Source organism: Corylus avellana, chromosome ca5 (assembly GCF_901000735.1).
Source record: "Corylus avellana chromosome ca5, CavTom2PMs-1.0".
In the NCBI taxonomy this organism is placed as follows: Eukaryota; Viridiplantae; Streptophyta; class Magnoliopsida; order Fagales; family Betulaceae; genus Corylus; species Corylus avellana.
In genome coordinates this window covers 23795692-23816339 of record NC_081545.1, presented here as the reverse complement: position 1 = coordinate 23816339, position 20648 = coordinate 23795692, and the positions used below count along the sequence as shown (strand labels likewise).

General features: G+C 37.9%; 1 protein-coding gene across 4 annotated transcripts; it reads left to right on the top strand.

Annotated features, from left to right (window-relative positions):
- Positions 1–6652: 6652 nt before the first annotated feature.
- Positions 6653–13344, top strand: LOC132182713 (homeobox-leucine zipper protein ANTHOCYANINLESS 2-like). Of its 4 annotated transcripts, none has more exons than XM_059596035.1 (10): positions 6653–6887; positions 7067–7125; positions 7865–8082; positions 8180–8297; positions 8377–9042; positions 9242–9343; positions 9417–9629; positions 11607–11781; positions 11867–12234; positions 12570–13344. In XM_059596035.1, the coding sequence occupies exons 3-10, from the start codon at positions 7874–7876 to the stop codon at positions 12948–12950; spliced, it is 2232 nt and encodes a 743-aa protein (XP_059452018.1). In that variant the 5' UTR covers positions 6653–6887; positions 7067–7125; positions 7865–7873; the 3' UTR covers positions 12951–13344. The 4 variants fall into 4 exon arrangements, with proteins under 4 accessions (XP_059452018.1, XP_059452017.1, XP_059452016.1 ...); XM_059596034.1 differs by having other exon boundaries at positions 6986–7125; XM_059596033.1 differs by lacking the exon at positions 7067–7125.
- Positions 13345–20648: the final 7304 nt, after the last annotated feature.

The window sequence follows — 20648 nt, the reverse complement described above, 5'->3', positions numbered from 1 at the left end:
TTTAGGGAGATAGGTGGATTCAAACTCCATCAACTTATTCCAAACAATCTCCACCTCGAGTTCTTGATGTGGAGGCTACGGTAAATGAGCTTATAGACGATAATGCTCAATGGTAGAATATTCCCTTGATTCAAGAGGTATCTTCTCGGTGGAAGAGGCAACAACCATATGTAGTTTAGCAATTTGTCCCCAAAGACAGATAAAGAAAGGCGAAAGAAGGAGATGAGGAGAGGTACGGAGGAAGTTCAAGTGGTTCATCAGCTACCAGATTGTGGAAGGAAGTTTGGAAGGTTGAGGGTCCAAGGGTGGTTAAGAATTTTTTATGGCAAGCATGCAATGAGATATTACAAACTAGATCCAATCTTCATAAAAGGCGAATCATCTCGGATCCTTTGTGCCCTATTTGCAGTTTGGAACAGGAAATGGTGAGCCATATTTTGTAGAGTTGTACGTCAAACAGCGATGTCTGGATTGAGTCATTTGAGTGCACGAAGAAACTACACAAATGCCCAAGTACTGAGGACGCCTTCCTGAATATTTTCGAAATGTTACATGAGCGGCTGCCAGATGAGGAGTTATCCTTGGTGATTGTAATAATGCGGCAAATTTGGCTGAGAATAAATGAAGTGGTGTTGGGGGGATAGTAATAATGCGCCAAATTTTCCTGTCACGTTCAGAGATTGTCCGTAGAGCACAAGCCCAAATGGAAGCTTTCAAGTTGGCGGATCGTGGTAGAAAGACGCCTGTTGCACAACAAGGAGAACCAGCTGATTGTGTTTGGAAGAAGCCCCGAGTTGGGGGTTCATAAAAATAAACTGGGATGCTGCGGTGGATAAGGAAGGAAAAAAATGGGAGTGGGAATTGTGGCACGTGATCATGATGGTCAAGTGGGAGCGGCTCTTAGTGCGCCAAGATGTTTTATTACAGATCCTACTACTGCAGAAGCGATGGGAGTATGGAAGGTGGCTGAATTTTGCATTAATATGGAGTTTGAGCAGGTTATCTTAGAAGGAGATGCATTGGAGATTGTTCAGGCGTTGGGTATAGAAGGGAGTTGTTGGGGGAGATATGATATGCCCATAATTAATGATGCAAAGATGCTCCTTGATCGAGTTCATCAATGGAGAGTGCGTCATGTGCGGAGAGAAGCCAACGGCGCTGCGCATTGTCTAGCCAAACGAGCTCTTTCTTGTACCGAAGAAGAAATTTGGCGAGGGACGGTACGTACCTGATTGTATTCATCAAATCATCAATGCAGAAACCTTCAATAATCTCATACCATGAATGGGAGATGCAATATGCTAGCAGGAATGCTAATGGAGGTAGGCTTCGGTGGGCCAAGATGACGATTGTGATGGGTGAGGACTTCCTGTGGAAGGATGTTTTTTATTTTAAGTTTGCAAGAGATCTTACCGTTGTGGTTTTTGTTGCTTGAAGGATTAAAATATATATATATATATATAAAAGTAATCTGAAATTTTGCGATTGTTAAAAAATAATGTTATTTAGTAGATTATTATATTGCTATTATACAATTAGAATGATATGACGGTGAAAATTAACCATTAATTTTTTAAAATTATTTTATAAGTAACACATTATCAAGTTGTATGACATCGTATAACATTCTATTAAATATCATTACTTTACATTATTTCAGTGCCCCCTAGAAAAATTCTAAAACTGCTTAAAAAAAAAAAAAAAACCGATGAAAATTATATAACATGGATTACATTTGACATATAATGTAATTACAATTTAGAAGCAAACATAAATTGAAATTGATATGCTTTGGACGTACAGCTCAGGTATAATTGAAGTAGCTACCAACTTGCTTTGATTGTTCTGTGTGGTCCACTGCTATATGGTAATTGCTTCTGTAGTCCTGCCCTCTTTCCTTTGCATTGCAATCATCTTGGAAAGTAGATGAATCATCTAGCTGGGGGCTCTTTCTTACTAAATGCTCCCAATTAATATTTTGCAATGCCTTCATCTTCTGGCAATTTTTTACATCACGTGCAAATTCAACACGAAGTTAGCAAGTTAAAAGTTTAAAAAGTTGACAAATTTAATTAAATATATTAGATTAAGGTTAGCATATATAGTCTTATACTCATGCCTCTAAATTATGCGAACTCGACATGTGATATTTAGCTGGTAATTTTTTACACAACCCACAAAATGAAATTAAGGGGTTTAAAAAATTAAATTGGTCGACTTAGAATTGATCTATATAGTATATGGTCTTAAACTCACGTTTCAACACAATTCAACCTGACCCGAATCCAAATTGTGTGTTTTACAACATCTTTGAAAAAGGGTAAATGCAACATAATTATGACTTTATGTTGGCCCAATTTAATTGAATCGCTATGATTATACGATTAAAATGGGTTAACCAATGAATAATCTATCACACGGATAAGCCTTTCTGATTTAAATCACAGAATCATTCATTCATGCAACATTGCAGCTATCATAATTATGTTGCACATCCGTAGCTTAATTAAGACGAACATTATATGTTTAAGTAATTAATTAATCAAAATCTTTCTAATGAGATCCACCGTTGGAAGGATTCCTTCAATGAAGTAATTATGAGATTTGGTGCAAAGTAATGAGCAGATCCCCACCATACTCTCTGCTTCTTTTGACTCAACATCAATGGTTTTCCTCGTTTAAATGTTGCAAGAAGGGTAAGTGAGCAGAAACAGCTACATGTGTAGGGAGTCATAAATTTCATAAAATTTCATATTAACCTATAAAAAATCAAGTTTTATTTACAACACAAAAAAATTAATACAAAAAAATTAACCTAAAAATTTGAGTTTCAGCAAAGATCTGGTGGTGTTCCAACTGAGTGTTGGTGGTGGTCTGACGATTTGAGAATGAGAAACTTAAACTTGAAAAATAGTTTACGGTTTTAAAAAAGGGAAACTATTTTGCAGAAAATATTTTTAAATTTTGTCAAACTGAAAATGTTTTTCATTGACTATTATTTTTTGTCGCATCAACCACCGGAAAATATTGAAATATTTTTCAAAAATTATTTTACGCCGAAACAAATAGAGCTTAAGTAAAAAATCTAAGCTATAGAAAGATCAATTTGCAACAAGGATACAATACCTTCGTAGTATTTGGTGGTTGGAAACTAGTGTTTTTCAGTTGGAGAACTATGTTACATGAGCTTTGATGGATGAAATAGGATACTTGTCCGATATATAACATTTCTCCACCAAAATATTAATTATTATAAATGTGAGTAGCAATATATCACCCACAATAACAAGCTCCCGAATAATGGGGATGGGAATTCTTCAAAGATAATTTTTTTGTTTTTTTGTTTTGTTTTTTTTTGTTTTTTTTTTTTTTATATATCCGCATAAGAGAGGGGAGGGGGATTCAAACTAATGACTTCCGCTTCATTAAGCGTGGTCCAAGCCGATTGAGCTACCTCTTGGGAACATTCTTCAAAGATAATTAATATGCAAAGCATGGTACAAAATAACGAAGAAACTTCATTTAATTATTTGGTATATCTTAATTAATTATGTATATGCAATAAGTTAGAAAGCTACAGAAATTAAAATCGTGTTAAATAGTGTATGCAATTTGTCAAGGGTGTGATTCGTGTGAATCCCATAAGCTTAAAGAGTTGAAGTTGTCTGAAAGCATTTAATTAACACGAAATTGTTTTCTCTCTAACCTTTCCCGGCCTTCACACTACAGTGCTTCTATTTAATTTCTTATGTAAAATGGTTGACTAAAACCTACTATTTCTAGTTTAGCTATTTTTTTTTTTTTTTTTTTAATAATCAATTTTAAAATTGTTTAAGCAAACTAAATCCAGACTAATTATCACAAATCATATGAGATAAATGTTAAAAAATGAGATCTCTTATATGGAGTTGCATGAATGGCAGGACTCTTTGAGGGAGTGAAAGAACAAATCGCCAGTATCGTCGACGATATTAACGGCTACGTCCTCGGGTCCAATTGAATAATTTTAGGATTAGGGTTTGGTCAAACTGGGCCTTGAGGAGTATATAGAAGGCCGCTTTGAGGGTAAAATGGGAAGAGAGAGTTGAATTGGTGGGTGTGGCATTTGAGGTACCTGATTGCTTTGTCAACGAGAAGGGTCGACATCAGAGGTGGAGAAGAGCGAAGAGGGTGGAGGGTGAATTTGGGGTTTTAAGAAGGGCATTTTGGAAATTCGAGAAGCAAGTTAGGGTTTCTCATAGAGAAATTGAGCAAAAACACATAATGTGAAGTCTCATATCACCTGGGTATGGAGATGAGGATGTGCTTAAATGTATACTACACCCTTAATGACAACAACGCGTTTTAAAGCCGTAATGGTCATGATCCCATCAGAACTCTGCAGTTAAGCGTGCTTCTGCTGGAATAGTACCAGGATAGGTGACCACCCTGGGAAGTCTGGTTCGAGGGAAGCCAAAAGCGGTGGGATGTTACACATAAGGAGCTACTCCAACTCTAGCATTGCCATGTTGCGTTTGAAAGACAAAGATATGTTCAAAAACGAGAAAAATGAGTCATGAATAGTGTCGTACCACACACGAATTTTGCATAAGGATGAGGTGTTTCTTAACATTTGCATTAGCCATCTTAGAGCATGTTTGAGATTGTATTTGAGAAATAGAGTTTTTAAGTTAAAAATCGGTTTTTGGAAAAATCTTCATTTTTAAGCTTTTTTGACCCTTAAAAGTGCTTTTCAATTTTTTTTTATCAAACGGGTACTTTTTTCTTCAAACGGATTTTTTAAGTGTTAAACGCATTTTTAGACCCCTCAAACGTGCACCCAAACATGCCCTTAGTTGAAAATACAAAATGTCTAAGCTATAGGGATCCTCTAATATGAAACCATTGAAAATCTGAATAGTTTATGATCAAAACTGGATGATGTATACCTTCATTCAAATAGAAAAGTATTACAATTTACAAGTAACATTGAAGTGTCACATCAAAATCTTAGAAGAATATAGCAATTCATACTTTTTTTTTTTTTTTTTTTTTTACATGTCCGCACAAGAGGGTGAGGGAGATTTGAACCAGTGACCACTGCTTCATTAGGCGTGGTCCCAACCAATTGAACTATCTCTTGGGGACCAATCCATACATCTTAATTAGGCTAAAGGGTGACGTTGGTTTGGATTGTTTAGCTAATATCATACCAAAATAAGGCAATCTGCTAATGTTTATGAGAATCCCGTAATTTCTGCTGTAGGAAATTCTCCATACTTTTTCTCACCAAATTTATTCTTTATTAAACTACTCTTATGAGAAAATTATTCAACAGGGTATGTTACATTAATGCGCAACCCACTCATATCATAATCCGATAACAACAAATAAGAATACTCTCTATACTTATTAAATGCACCTCTTCTTTGCCTTTTGAGTTTAACCTTATCCATCAAGTAATTTGCTTTAGTGCTAATCTCCTAAGAGTTTTGAGTCTATAAAACTCTTGCCATCTTAAGATTTACGTGGGTATAAGTAAAAAGGCTAACATTATCATCGGTGGTAATGGTGGTGGTTCAGTTGTCTCAAGAAAATTTAATAAAATTTGACTCTAGCAATAAGAATCCCAAATTTGATTAGTATTAGCTGCCTTAAGTTTCACTAATGTCCTGATGAGGTTGGAGAGCGTCTGTAATTTTTACCGTCTTGGCGTACACATTTGTTTCTGCCGTTTAGGCCCCTCGTGTGCGAGTTGGAGCAGTCCACTGGACACTAACGCATCAACTTTGTGAGATATTTTTGGGATGTTTGAATGGTATATATCATTACTTATTTTTAAAATCTTAATTGTTAATTTAAATTAGATAAATGAGATTTTACAATATAAATAATTATAATAAATATTCAAATGTCAAATTTTAATTTAATCTATTTAACTAAAAACAACGTTTATGATTTTAAAATTGCTATGTAATAGACGATTATAAAAGAAAGTAGGCTCTTTTTGGGAAAGGCCAAAGATTGATCCGATATTATTCCTAAAAAAATTAATTTATAACATTCTTACTTTTTATATCACATTAATCATTTTTTATTACTATTTAAATAAAAAAAAAACTATAAAACAATTTTTTAATTTTTTTTTTCACTTTTTCATATTAATATATATATTTTTTTTCACATTAATCAATTTTTATTACAAGAAGAAAAGGCGAAAAAAAAAAAAAACAGAGCCGTAAAGAATCCTTATTCCAATTGGAGAATCTTTGAAGAGAAAGACGGTGAAAATTTGAGGAAAATCCGGTTTCAGCCTGAAAACTCATCTCCAAAATCTAGAACCCGAAGTGCTAAGTACTAAACTACCCTTAACACTATTGCCAAAATGACTGTGGCGTCCTCAATATTCAGCGTTGTCACGTTTTAATTGGCTGCCGTGAGTCTGCTGCACGAGTCGAATTGGTGATGCTCACACCCGAGTTACCAACCCGCTAAGACAAATTGACAAGGAGTACGGAGATGCACGCGCGGACGGACCCGCGTGGAATCTGTGTGAAGGGCGGACATCACGAACCCGAGTTTTCTTAAGTGGACCCACAACCCCGACTCTCTCTCTCTTATATATTTCTTCAATCCAACGAAAAGAAGCATTGAAAAGGGTTTGGACCTTTCAAAAAAAGAAAAGGGTTTGGAGTAAGAAACTTGTGCGTGTGGAAGAAGAAGAAGAAGAAGAAGAAGAAGAGGAGGAGGCATTGGAAAAAAGTAAAAGAGTGTGGAGGAATCTGAAGGGTTTTGGGGTTCGGTTTAATTCCATCGAGGCTTTGAAAAGGGTTCTTTTGTATAGAAAGAAAAAACAAAGCAAAAACCCTATTGACTCTTTTGTTTGCTCTCTGAGATACTGAGCCATTGTAAGTCAGCACCCAACTCTTTTTTTTTTTTTTAACTATCAACACTGTTATTTTAGTGACTTTTGTATGTATTTTTCTGTGTCTTTTCTCTTCCGCAGATCCCCACACAGAGAGAGAGAGAGAGAGCGAATCTGAAAATCTGTTGTACTTTTATTTATTATTTTTGGGGTGTGTAACAGGACGCTTCATTGGCTTTTTACCCGGCTCACTGGCAAATTCGCCGTATTGGGTTTGAGAGGTCTGCAAAACTCTCTATTTTCTCCCTTATTCTTTTATGTGATGTATATTGTCACAGAGAGAGAGAGGGAGAGAGAGAGAGAGAGAGAGAGAGAGTCGGGGGTCAACTGGGTCTTTTTGCTTGGTTTCGGTGTGATGGCTTTGAAAAGTAAAAGATAGTGTGAATGCGACCTTCTACCTTTCTCTTTCTCTTACATCCTTTTTAGGTTTTCTCCTCACTGGGCCTCTTTCGTTACTGACAAAAAAAAATCGGTCAAGATGATCCGCTAGAGGATGGAAACTTAGGGTTTATTTCATACTTGACAGCCTTCCGTGGTTTTCCAGAGATTAGCTTTTGTGGGTATCTCACAGAGAGAAAAAGTGTGTACTGGGAATTAGGACAAAAAAGAAAAGGCCTTTCCTTGTCTCTTTCTAAAACAGTTTCTCTATAGAGAGAGAGAGAGAGAGAGAGAGAGAGAGGGTTGTTTGGGTCATGCATGGGCGTTGACAAGTAAACAGCTTTTTTAGCTTCTGAAACATGCCCAGTGGTGCTGTTTCTCCTGTTCCCATTTCAATGCACGCTTCCTCTACCCTCACTCTCTCCATTGTATGCTTTTATCTCCCTCTCCCTCTCCCTCTTCCTCTCAAAGTGAACATCTTTTCTTCTTGATTCATGTTTTTTTTTTTTTTTTTTTTCTTTCATATTGCTTTAGATTTTATGCTTGTTCTTCTTAAATCATGGTATTTGGATTTTTGTGCAGCCAAGTAAAATGGAGGGCCATGGCGAGATGGGTCTGTTTCAGGAAAACTTTGATCCTAGCATGATCGCTCGGATGAGGGATGATGGGTATGAGAGCAGGTCTGGAAGTGATAATGTTGAAGGCGCATCGGGCGATGATCAGGACGCTGGTGATGATCAACGGCCCAAGAAGAAGAAGTACCATAGACACACCCCACAGCAGATTCAAGAGCTTGAAGCGTATGATTTTGCATCTATATATATATACATGCAGTACTGCTTATTCAACAATATGATTAAGGGTTTGTTTATGTTTTATTTGTTATTTTTGGTGTAGTTTCTTTAAGGAGTGTCCCCATCCTGATGAGAAACAAAGATTGGAATTAAGCAGACGGCTTGGCTTGGAGACCAAGCAAATCAAATTTTGGTTTCAAAATAGGCGAACCCAAATGAAGGTAAAAGAAATTTGTATATTTAGTTTTTTCTTCTGACAGTTACGGAAATGAGAATTAATTAATTGGTAATTTGAATCAGACCCAATTGGAACGCCACGACCACATAATTCTTAAACAAGAATATGAGAAGCTTAAAAATGATAACGATGCTTTGAGGACTGCTATGGCAAACCCAGTATGCAACAGTTGTGGTGGCCCTGCCATTCCTGGTCAAATATCATTTGACGACCACCAACTTAGGATTGAGAATGCTCGATTGAAGGATGAATTAAACCGTATATGTACCTTGGCAAACAAGTTCTTGGGGCGGCCGATCTCATCCATTCCTATCCCGAGCTCGAACTCAAGTTTTGATCTTGTTGTAGGAAGAAATGGGATTGGTGGCACCCCATTGACAATGGGACTTGATCTGGGAAATGGGTTTTTGAGTACTACTTCATCTGCAATGTCTCTAAGTAAGCCTCCATTGGGCTTGATGGACCATGAAGCATCAATTAATAGATCAATGCTTGTAAATCTTGCTTTGACGGCTATGGATGAATTAATCAAGATGGCCCACACAGATAGCCCCCTTTGGATCAAAAGTTTCGATGGAGGGAAGGAAATACTCAACCTTGAGGAATATTCAAGGACATTTTCTCCTTGTATTGGCACAAAACCGACTGGTTTTGTCACTGAGGCCACAAGGGATGTAGGGATGGTGATGATCAACAGCTTGACTCTTGTGGACGCATTGATGGACGAGGTGTGCTATCTATCTAACCCTTTGTGCCTTTATGGATTTTTTTTTTATGGGGATTTTTTATTTGCTGCAAGAATATGATTTTTTTTTCCTAGAAATTTGCTTCCAAATATTGTTGTACCTAAACTTAATCTACATTATGTTGGCTTGGCTATTGAATCTAGAAATAAATATTGGTTTGATTTGCTTTCCTTTGAAATAGGCTCAATGGAAACAAATGTTTCCGTGCACGATTGCTAGAGCTGCCACCATTGATATGATATCAAGTGGCGTGGCTGGAATCAGAAATGGTGCTCTACATGTGGTATGTTTCTCAGCTGTTCATTTTTCGTTCCTCTGGCTGATGAACTGTAACTCACTAAGATCTTACTTTTTAGATGCATGCAGAGCTTCAAGTTCTTTCGCCGTTGGTCCCTGTTCGTCAGTTGAAGTTCCTCCGGTTCTGCAAGCAGCAGGCACAGGGTGTGTGGGCGGTGGTTGATGTTTCACTTGACATTAGCCAAGAAAGTACAAAAGCAAACCCCTTGGTGAGCTGTAGGAGACTTCCTTCTGGCTTTGTTGTGCAAGATATGTCCAATGGCTACTCCAAGGTAATTGTAAATGTGGATTGCTTGTTATTCATAGCGTTACATGCTATCTTCTCTCTTGTTTTCTGGATGTTTATTGTGCTTTCCTGGATTGCTATAACACCTACTGTTCACATATTTAGGACATGTTTGGAATTGTGTTTGAGAAATAGCATTTTTAAGTAAAAAAGTGCTTTTGGGTATAAGCTTTATTTTTAAACTTTTGCCAAAAGTGCGTTTTGACTATTTTTAGGCTTTTTGACCTTTAAAAGCGCTTTGTTTTTTTGTTTTTTTTCGAACGAGCTTTTAGGGTGTTAAATGTACTTTTAAAGTCTACAAACCCAATCACAAACAGACCCTTAATGAGAGTGTTGAAAGCATTTTTTGAGCTTAAATTATGGGCGCTTGGACTCCCAATCCTAACCCACCTTGACTTGTGCTTCCAAGTATTTAACTTTTGTTTTCAATCACTCACTAAATTTTGCTATTTATGAAATATAATAGGGGTTTACCTAAGACTGGACCTTTTATTAGTATTTTACTGAAGAAGATGCTTCCTCAGTATTATTATTTTATACCATTCGAACTTCAATGCTGACATTGGTTATAGTCCGTACTTGATTACTCTACTGCTTCTCTTTGAGATGAGCAAGTCAAGGGCATCGATCAAACTTTAATATTAGTCTAAGGCTCTTGTACTTTTCTAATGTCTTGTATATATGATTTTTGATAAACTATTTGTGCAATTAACCTTGGAACTTTCAATCTTTGTTCTATAAACTATATATTTGATGCTTCTATTCCTCTCTCTTGCTGCTATATTTTATTTCCACGAGACTGTGTGACCTGGATCCAGTCTTATATTGTAGTATATTGGAATCCATCCAATGTTATAATAATGGCTCTCGTGATCTTAATAAAATTGTTGCTTCCTTTTTAACAATTAATAAAATTTCATGAGACCTCGTCCAGCTTTAAGAATGCCTATATTTTGTAACATCTAGGAAGTAATCTGTCCTTATCTTGCACTTTATATTGCCATATTGATTTACGATGGCCTTGGATTTCATGTCTACCTTCTCTAGATAGTTTTATTTTTACTCTAGTAATATCTTTCCCTCCCTTTTCCCCTCCTTTCTTCTCTGCTCACATGGTGGTGTTTTATTTTTTGTTGAACATTTCTTCTCAACGTGATATTATATAGTCTTTTCTTCATTAAAACAATAATATGAGACTATTTGGTAAACTCACAAGTGTGCCAACATTGTGCACCATCTGGCTGACGGTTATATGCAGGAACCAACTCAAATTTGTTTTCAAATTTCTTAATTAAGATGGAGGGTTTTTATGGAATTCTTGAATACCATAATGTTATCTTGCATTTGAACTATAATTTTGGCTTTCTAATGACAATTCGTATTCGTGTGACGGGTTTGGATCGCATCGTGGCATGCGTATAATATTATATAGGTTAACTCTAACTTGATCAATTTAATTAAACGGGTCAAACCCATTAAACCTAATTTACTAATTTTGTGTTAGGTCCGTAGGTCGTGTCAAAAATTGCTAGCTCTAATATCGCATTTTAAGTTTAGGTCGTGTTGAGGCATAAGTATAAGACTATGTAGGTCAACCTTAACTCGACCCATTTAATTAAACGGATCACACCCCTTAACCCTAACATGCTAATTTCGTGTTGAGTTTGGTTCGAGTTCGTGAGTCCAGCTTTGATAGTAACTTTGTTTAGTTTAATAACCATCTCAATAGGTGTAAATATTATCTTCACTTCTATGGAAATTCTTTTAGTTAGAAAAGAATTTAACTATACATGTTGAAAGTACCTTTTCCACAAAGTTAACTGAAGAGAAAAAAACAAGTGTTTTACAAGCTTTATATTAATATATTTTAGGAACTATTCTCTGTTGAGATAAATGTAGTTTATGGACTTTCAAGTTAGGTTTATAAGTAAATGGTTTCTGATAGATGTTATGTGTAATGCAGGTTACGTGGGTAGAACATTCAGAATATGATGAGAGTTCTATCCACCCACTCTACCGGCCATTTATTAGTTCTGGCATGGGATTTGGTGCTCAGAGGTGGGTTGCCACCCTCCAAAGGCAATGTGAGTTCTTGGCAATCCTCATGCCATCCTCCCTTCCTAAAGAAGATCCCACAGGTCTCTTTCTCTCTCTGCCTCATCATTCTTTCATTAATAAGTTTGGTTAATTTTCACTCAACTGAGATGTACCGTTCTTCAACAGCGCTTAATCTGGCCGGTAGGACGAGTATGTTACAGCTGGCACAGCGCATGACTGATAACTTCTGTTCTGGGGTTTGTGCTTCAACTGCTCGTAAGTGGGACACTCTCCGTGTCGGAAATGTGGGCGAAGATGTTCGAGTTATGACCAGGAAGAATTTGGACGACCCCGGCGAACCTCCTGGGATCGTGTTGAGTGCTGCAACTTCTATTTGGATGCCTGTAGCACAGCAGAGACTGTTTGATTTCTTGCGAGATGACCGGTTGAGGAGCGAGTGGGACATTTTATCCACCGGCAGGCCAATACAAGAGATGATTCATATTGCCAAAGGCCATAAACATGGAAATTGTGTTTCTCTCCTTCGTGGAAGTGTGAGTGATCATTTATCTTTACCATATTCTCATCAGGACAGAAATTTTTTTCGAACCAGTATGAAAGAAATATTATCCAACCCATTTAAAATAGTAACAAGTGTCTATAAACATTTAAAAGGAACATTAAATTCTTAACGTCATTAATAGCAGTTTACTAACTTAGACTTAATTTAATGTTCCTTTTAATGTTTATAGGCATTTATCATTATTTTAAATGGGTTTGAAGATATTTTCTTCAAACTAGTTAGGAGAAAATTTCTGTCATTCTCCTTAGGTTTTTTTTTTTTTTTCTTTTTTTTTTTTGAACATACTATGCATGTGTGACTTTGCAGCCAACGACTGCGAATGAGAGCAGCATGCTGATATTGCAAGAGACATGGACAGATGCCTCTGGCTCATTGGTTGTTTATGCACCAGTTGACATACCATCTATAAATGTGGTGATGGCGGGTGGAGATCCTGCCTATGTAGCTCTCCTACCATCAGGCTTTGCAATTCTTCCTGATGAGCGGTCCGGCAACTGCGACGGAGCAATGTCAAAGGCAGGTGAGAATGTCACCGATGGAGGCGGCGGCTGCTTACTTACGGTTGGATTTCAAATTTTACTGGATAGCCAACCAACTGCCAAGCTAACTGTGGAGTCTGTGGAGACTGTTAACAATCTCATCACCTGCACTATTCAGAAGATCAAAGCCGCCCTTAAGTTAACATAAATGCGACGATGGATATCATGCCGTTTAGCTTACTTTTACTTTTCTTTATTTTTTTTTCCCTTTTTTTTTGGTTTTAAGAAAGGAAACAAAAAAATCGTATATGAGGATCAAGTATAGGAGGAGATGATAGAATGGATATAGTGAAGGAGGGAGCTTGACATCAAAAGGGATTCGAGTCAAGAACGAACCGCAGCCGGGGGAGGGGGTTTTTGGGTGGTTCGGGTATTGACTCGGTGGACCCATGAGGTTGGCTCAGCTCTCTCTTCGGCAAATGTGTTTGTTAGTTATCAGTCCTATAGAGGTGAACAAGGTGGACATGGAAGTGTGGTTCTAGTGTTTTGGTTCTGACTTTTGTCTAAATTTTAATCTCTTATCTCACATAATATTATATGTTCGTGTCAAATGGCTTATTGGAATGTTGTGTGTGGGCACGCTAAAACTAAAGTACCCCTAAGCTTAAAAGAAGAAAAAAGAAAGAAAAGAAAAGATGAAAGGCTTGTTTACTAGGAAGCACTTAAGAACATTTGCTCTAAAGATCTTATCCCCTTTTTGTCAATCTTAGGTGTTCTTATGGTGTTTTCTCAATTTAACTGTAATGTGTCTTTTAAAATCATCGTTGAATTTGAGATTATTATTATTGACTTTTAATTTATTGGTGATTTTAAAAATCACATTATAGTTGGGAGGATATCAAGAGAACACACTAAAAAAACACCTAACATTTCCCTTTTTGTTTGTGAAATACAAACGGTCTAAGCCAAGGTTAAGTTATGGCAAACATGGCTACTACTATTGCCTTTTGAAATCGTCATTGGATTTTGGATGAATTATTATTGAATTTTGATTTAATGGTAATTTTAAAAGTCGCATTAGGGAATTAAAGTGTAAGAGTGAGAGTGTGTGTATACATTACTCAATTCATAATAGATGACAAGTTTTTGAACTAGATAAACATATTTGTTGGACGAGAGAAAAAAAAAAACAAGAAAAACATATTTGTTGGCTAAGCATAGTGTGGCGGCTTTATTGCTCACAATACTTGTGAGCATGTTTGAAATTGTATTTGAGAAATAGAGATTTTTAAGTCGAAAAATGTTTTTTTGGCAAAAGTTTTATTTTTAAGTTTTTGCCAAAAATGTGTTTTGGTCATTTTTGGACCCTTAAAAACGTTTTCAATTTTTTTATCAAACGGATAAATTTTTTATATTTTTTATTTTTTTCAAACGGACTTTTTGAGTGTTAAACGTACTTTTAAACCCCTAAAACATACACTCAAACATTGATTAATTTTTTTTCCAAATTGAATCAAGGCTCTGTTTACTTCGACGTAAAATAGTGATCAACGAAAAATATTTTTCTTTTGACCTAAAACTCTTCTTTAATTTTTGGAAAATGGTTTACGATTTTCAAAACCGTAAACCATTTTCCGACTATGAGCATCTCATTCTTAAATTGATGGACCTTGCCAAGACCCGCCCAGAACCACACCGGGACTTAATCGGGACCCGTCCGGGACTTGACCGGAGTCCGCTTGGGACCTGACAGGGACTTGCCCAGGATCTGACCGGGACTTGCCAGGGACCCGCTCTGGACCTGACCGAGACCCGCCTGAGAGTTGATCGAGACCAGCCCGGGACCCTCCCGGGACAAGCCCGGGACCTGCTCGGGACTTGCCCGGGACCCTGGCGGGACCTGACCGGGACTTGCTCGAGACCCTGGCGAGACCCGCTCGGGACCCACTCGAACTTGACCAGGACCCGCCCGAGACCTAACTGAGACCCGCCCGATACCTGACCGGGACCCTCCGGGGACTTGACCGTGATGCCCCCAAGACTTGACCGAGACCTGCCTGAGAACTGATCGGGACCCTCCCGGGACCCCGGCGAGACCTACCCGGGACCCGCCTGGGACTTGCCTTGGACTTGACCGAGACCTGCTCGGGACTTGACCAGACCTGACCGGGACCCGCTCGGACTTGACAGAGACCCGTCGGGACCCGCCCGAAACTTGCCTAGGACCCGCCCTAGACTTGACCGGACCTGGCCAATACCCACCCAGGACTTGCCTGGTCAGGTCCCGGTCAAGTCCCGAGCAGGTCCTTGTGGGGTCCCGAGCAAGTCCCGGGCAGGTTCCGATCAAGTCCCGGTGGGGTCTTGGGCAAGTCCCGAAAGGGTCCTGATCAAGTCCCAGCGGAGTCCCAAACAGGTCCCGAGCAAGTCTTGGTTAGGTCCCGGTCAAGTCCCAGTCAAGTCCCGGGCAGGTTCCAGTCAAGTTTCGAGCGGGTCCCAGTGAGATCCCAGACAAGTCCCGGTTAAATCCCGGCGGGGTCCCGGGCAGGTCCCTGCAAGGTCTTGAACAAGTCCCGTGCAGGTCCCGACGGGGACTTTATTAGAAAAAATATATATAAAAAAAGATATTAAAAAAAATAAATAAAAATTCAATGTGCAAGGTAAATGCTGTAAAATGTTTTCGACATAAAATATTTTCAGGGAAAATGGCTTTCTTGAAAATGTTTTCTGACAAAAATCATTTTACGTCGAAGTAAACGAAACCTAAATGAATTTCTTTCGAACTAAAAAAAAATAATAATAAAAAAAATAAAATAAAAAATTACCAAAATGACGATGGACGGAAGGTGGCCGGGAAGAAGCCTTGGATGGTTAGTTAGTGATAGGTTATGAGAAAGACGTACCTTTTGCTTGAAGATGGTAGAGTTGGTCCCTAATGGCTGTCTAATTATTTTTGGGATGGGCCTTTAAGTCAATTGGGCCCTAGGCATACTATCCACATCAGTTGCTCTTCTTTCCCGTGTCGCCTCGGTTCTAAGCCTCCGTCAGCCACCTGTCGGTTCCGAGCCTCCGTCAACCACCTCGGTTCTGAGGAACCCCGCTCTGCTTGCATCCGAGCTGCCGATGTCGATCAAATGATTCAAAGAAACAAGAGAGTTTCCTGAGGAAGAGAAATAGAAGCAGAACTAGTGGTTTAACCCAAGAGAAATAAGCACAAGAGGCAGATCACGTGATGGCCTGATGGGTGATCTACATGACGTGTCAAATTTAGGAAAAAGGGCCCATATGGATCAAGCATCATGCGATGTCTAAGGCCCATGTGCCATTACGTCAATAAAAGATTGTATTTTTTATTTTTTTAAACTTACCTTCAGTAATTTTTTTAAAATATTATTATTTTCAGGTCAGGATAAAAACATCATTTGTCTTTAGTCATTTTTTTTTTCCCTTCAATATAATAACCTTACCTCTTTAGTAAAATACCTTGCCTCTTTTTCTTTTCTTTTTTTGATTTTTTTTTCTATTCAAAGGGGTTTTTTCATTATAAATTATTAAAGATGAGAGAATGGGAGAGTGAGAGGGAATGTTTACAAACATATGGATCAAAGTTGCCTATTTGACAACATGATGTGCACAATTAATTAAACATCTTGATGTCTTCAATGCAATCCAACTCTAAAATGAGAAGAGCTGCTGGCTTATTTTGGTTAGGAGGGGGTTGAGGCCCAATCTAATGCTATATGAGAGGAGTTGATGGCGAGGATGGTGGTCAAAGAATCACCTTATAGAAGCGAGATACACCGCAAAAAGAGTGGCATTTGCTTCACCTTGATTAACTTCCATAAATGGAAGACACTTGAGCAAGCCAAAGAATGTCTCCACAGTGATCTCGCAAAATGGCAGCGGCTAAAGCACAGTTAGGCTTAATAGGTGACTTTGAGAAACATAACCTTAATTCACATCAATAAAAAAATTTGCAGTACATTTTAAAAATCTCCTTTGGACTATTTGTGGGCCTACAAACCGATTAAGCACTTACCTTGATGGGTTGATTAGGCCCAGCCCAGCAATAACTATAAAATCACTGACTAATGATATTGGGAACTCTAGCGTGCTTAAACAGTAAGCACGTCAGTGACGTGGCACATGTCACGTCTGCCCAGTTTAAAAAAAAAAAAAAAAACATAAAAAATCCTGCGACCCATCCTCATGACCATTTCATTTCCCCCCCAAAAATTTTCCTCAAACCCAGATTCTCCCTCCACCCGGCACCGTGATCCCCCACCGGAACCAGCGCCATGATCTCCTCTCCCCACCGTAACCGCCACCGACGACCCCAAACCCTTTCCTGTCCCCCCCTTTTCCTTCCCCAACCCATTTTCTCCCCCCACCAACACCGTGCCTCCTCTCCTCTCCCCATCGTCATCGCCGCCGCCGACCACCTCCGGCCAGAACCCATTACCTGATTCGCCCACGAGAGGCAGCTCTACCCCCCATTCCCCCCAAAATTTCCCCACTTCTCCACTGAGTACACCACCGTCCATCAACTCCCACTCAAATCCCTTTCCCCTATCGTCAACTCCACCACAGCTGATAGCTTCACCCATCCACGACAACTTCACCCTCGGTTGTGACCACCACCGATCAACGAAAATGCCATGGTAAATTATTCTTTTTTTTGTGCACTCGAGTAATTTTATATATTTGTATGTATTGTTGCGAGTGTTGTATCCTACATTAAGAAAATATAAAAGAAAAGAGTACTTAATATATATAAGTGGACCTTATCCCATTAACTTAGATAGAGGTGTTCAAATGATTATAACTGTCGGTTATTGGCTATAACCACAACCGACTTGTTGTGGTTTTTAATAACCACAACCGACTTGTTGTGGTTTTTAATAACCACAACCGCCTAGGCGGTTATTGGTTATTTTATAACCGACGGTTAGTGGTTATTCAATCTAATAACCTCCTTCTTTTTTTAATGGGCTTTTTAAGTGTTTTGAGCCTTTAATGTGCTATTTTTTGGTCTTATTTTAAGGGTTTAAAGCCAAAATGTTCCAAAAAAGATGAAAAAATATGGCCAAATAAATTCTAGCCCAAAAACATGGCTAAAAAAAATAGCCCAAATCCATTAATCCAAATTCAAATGAAAAAATTAAAAAGTCAAATCCCAAATCTTGATACATATTACAAAATACAAACCAAATGGAAGCAAAGCAAATATATATATATATATATATATATATATATATATATATATATATAAGCGGTTATCGGTTATAACTGCATTTCCCTACCCCTAAAACTGCTAACAGTAACCGCCCTAGTCGGTTAGCGGTTATCTGTTATCAGTTTGCGGTTATAATCGGTTATTGGTTGGCGGGTCGGTAAACACCCTTAAGCTTAGGCTTTTGGGCTAGAGTTGTGTTCAATTATGTATATTAATATACTCTTGGTAAAAACTCTAACCGCAATATGTTATGTGTGTTTAGGTGTATTTATATGTATGTGTTATTGGGTCGGTGTTTTTGTTCATAAATAGGTGATAAAGTTGGCTGATATTTTTTTTTGAATTTGTGAAGATGGGATGTGCCGAGTGGTTGTTTGGATTGGTTTGGTTTGTTTTGGTTAGGAAAATAAGTGAGGAGGATATGGAATGTCATTTAGCATGTTGCAGGTTAGAATAGCAGTTGAATTCGAGGCTTTTATCGAGTTCTTACAGTTTCATAGAAGCACTACGGAGGAAATGGAATTGGGGTTCTAAGAGTTGTTATTGAATGTCCAATTCTTATTTAGTAACTGTTTAGAGAAACAAAAGCACTTTGTAAACCCATATGATTTCTATCTTATTTGAGGCAATAGGTGTTTAAACGTTGAATGTAATTAATTACAGGAATATCCATCAATAGCATATTGGATTTGGAGGTACGTATAGTAATGAGTTTGGTTTCGGAGAGTGGCGTTGGTCTCAAAGAGTTTTGGCGACTGCACAATTTCTATTGCCTTCATTGTTCTTTTTTTTATTAGATATAAGTTAGATATAACTGAATTAAAAATTTTACTTGCTAAAAGTTGTGCTCATGATTATATAAAATATTAAGTTATCAGCATTATAAAAAAACATGTCAAACTGGCAGCACTACAAAAAAAATTTTGTCCCACCAACATCCAGCTAAACTAGTCAAAAAAAATTGTTTGTCCCAGCTACATCTTTTTGCTTCTCGATCATTGCTATCCTTCAACAATATATAGTTAAACTTGGAAATAGTTTTCTATAACAAAGAGATTAAGAAAGACAATAATAACAACCACTACTCAAGAGAAAAAGAAAAGTATGGGCTACAATGCATGGACAGTTCAATATGGGTAGTGGGTATCTGTGCCAAACAAAGCACAAATGGGCATGGCGTTGAGTACTTCACCAATTTGTCTCTAGAGCTTCCTTTGAAAACATTGTTCAATTGTTCCTATTCAATGCGGACTCAAAGTACCCTTCAAAGACTTATTTGCAACTGAATTTTCCGTGAATTGGTCTCTAGATCATTGAATATAGAACAAACCCATCAAAACTTTACCATGGCTTAGATACCATAATATTAAGCACTTATATTGCACCAATGTATTAAGAAAGATTTAGTAGAAAGCCATACAAATCTCACAGCTGTGCAAGCTGCCACTCTTGTTGTTCATTTTCAACATTTTAACACGCCATGGGTTCAAGTCCAATGACCTAACCTAAATTTTTTCTTAAATGCTTCTTTGTTAAACTATCATTTCTAAATAAGTACCATTTACCTTCATTCCCCCCCTCCCCCATTCCCTCACCTTTTTTTTTTTTTTAGATAAAATGTTGGAGGGGATGCCAATTGTAGCTATCCTACTTGAGCGTGATCATAGTAGCACCAACCCGCGCCGCTCAGGAGGGGCCTAGACATTGGAAACTGCAGGCGTTCCTTCAAGACCGACCGAACCATAGCTTAACACCCGCTCTACTAGGGCATCAATGAGACTCAAGGTGACTAACACTAATAGGTTAAGGGATTCTCATTGCAAGAGTTGAACCCAGGCCTTAGTGCATGCCCAACCTCATTGGGATTCCCTTGAGACCATTGAACTAACACCCTTCATAGTTTTTTTTTTTTTTTTTTTTTTTTTTAAAGATTGGTAAGCAACTAACACTCCACGAATTCAAGTCCAATGACCTCAGCCACCCTATTAAAACTTATAGGGTTTCATTTGAGATACCATAAAACATGGGACCAAGCTAATCCACAAACTAACACAAATATGAGGCTACATCCCCTCGTAGGTTTGTAGTGCCTCCACTTCTAGTCCTACTACAAAATTAGATAATTGTATAGCTTAAAAAAGAAGCAGAAGATATATTCTCCATTCTCCCTTGAACTCCCATATGATTGCCAAAACCAACACAAATATGAGGCTAAGTTCCTCATAGAATTAGTAGTCCCTCCACTTCTAGTCCTACAAAATTAAATGCTTAGCTTCAAAAAAAAAAAAAAAACAAAGCCCCCGATCTACCATTTTCTCATCCAATATATGTGCCCAAACCATGGTTAACACATAAATGTCTCTTCAAATTCAAATGTCTACACAAATGAAATGAGTAAACATTCAATAAACCACATACTATCCTATCAGTGACATTGAACAAAAGCACAAGGCAAATACTATGTATAGAAATCAAAGCCGCATCTGATAGCTCGAGTAAAGCAACAACAATCTCATGGTGTTCAATATTGATTTGTTACAAATTAACTTTACACATGAGGGTGGGGGATTTGGGACATTCATAACCAGCAAGAAGATCTAAAATATAAGCTCACAACTGTAGAAACTAAATAAAATGGCAAGGAAATGCTTCTTCACTTTCATTCTCTTCGAG

Bases quoted from the DNA above. Each gene is read 5' to 3' on its own strand.
- LOC132182713 (XM_059596032.1), top strand. From the start codon at position 7,642: ATGCCCAGTGGTGCTGTTTCTCCTGTTCCCATTTCAATGCACGCTTCC. The intron at 9,043-9,241 runs GTGTGCTATCTA...CCTTTGAAATAG, and splicing joins TGGACGCATTGATGGACGAG to GCTCAATGGAAACAAATGTT. The intron at 9,344-9,416 runs GTATGTTTCTCA...CTTACTTTTTAG, and splicing joins GAAATGGTGCTCTACATGTG to ATGCATGCAGAGCTTCAAGT.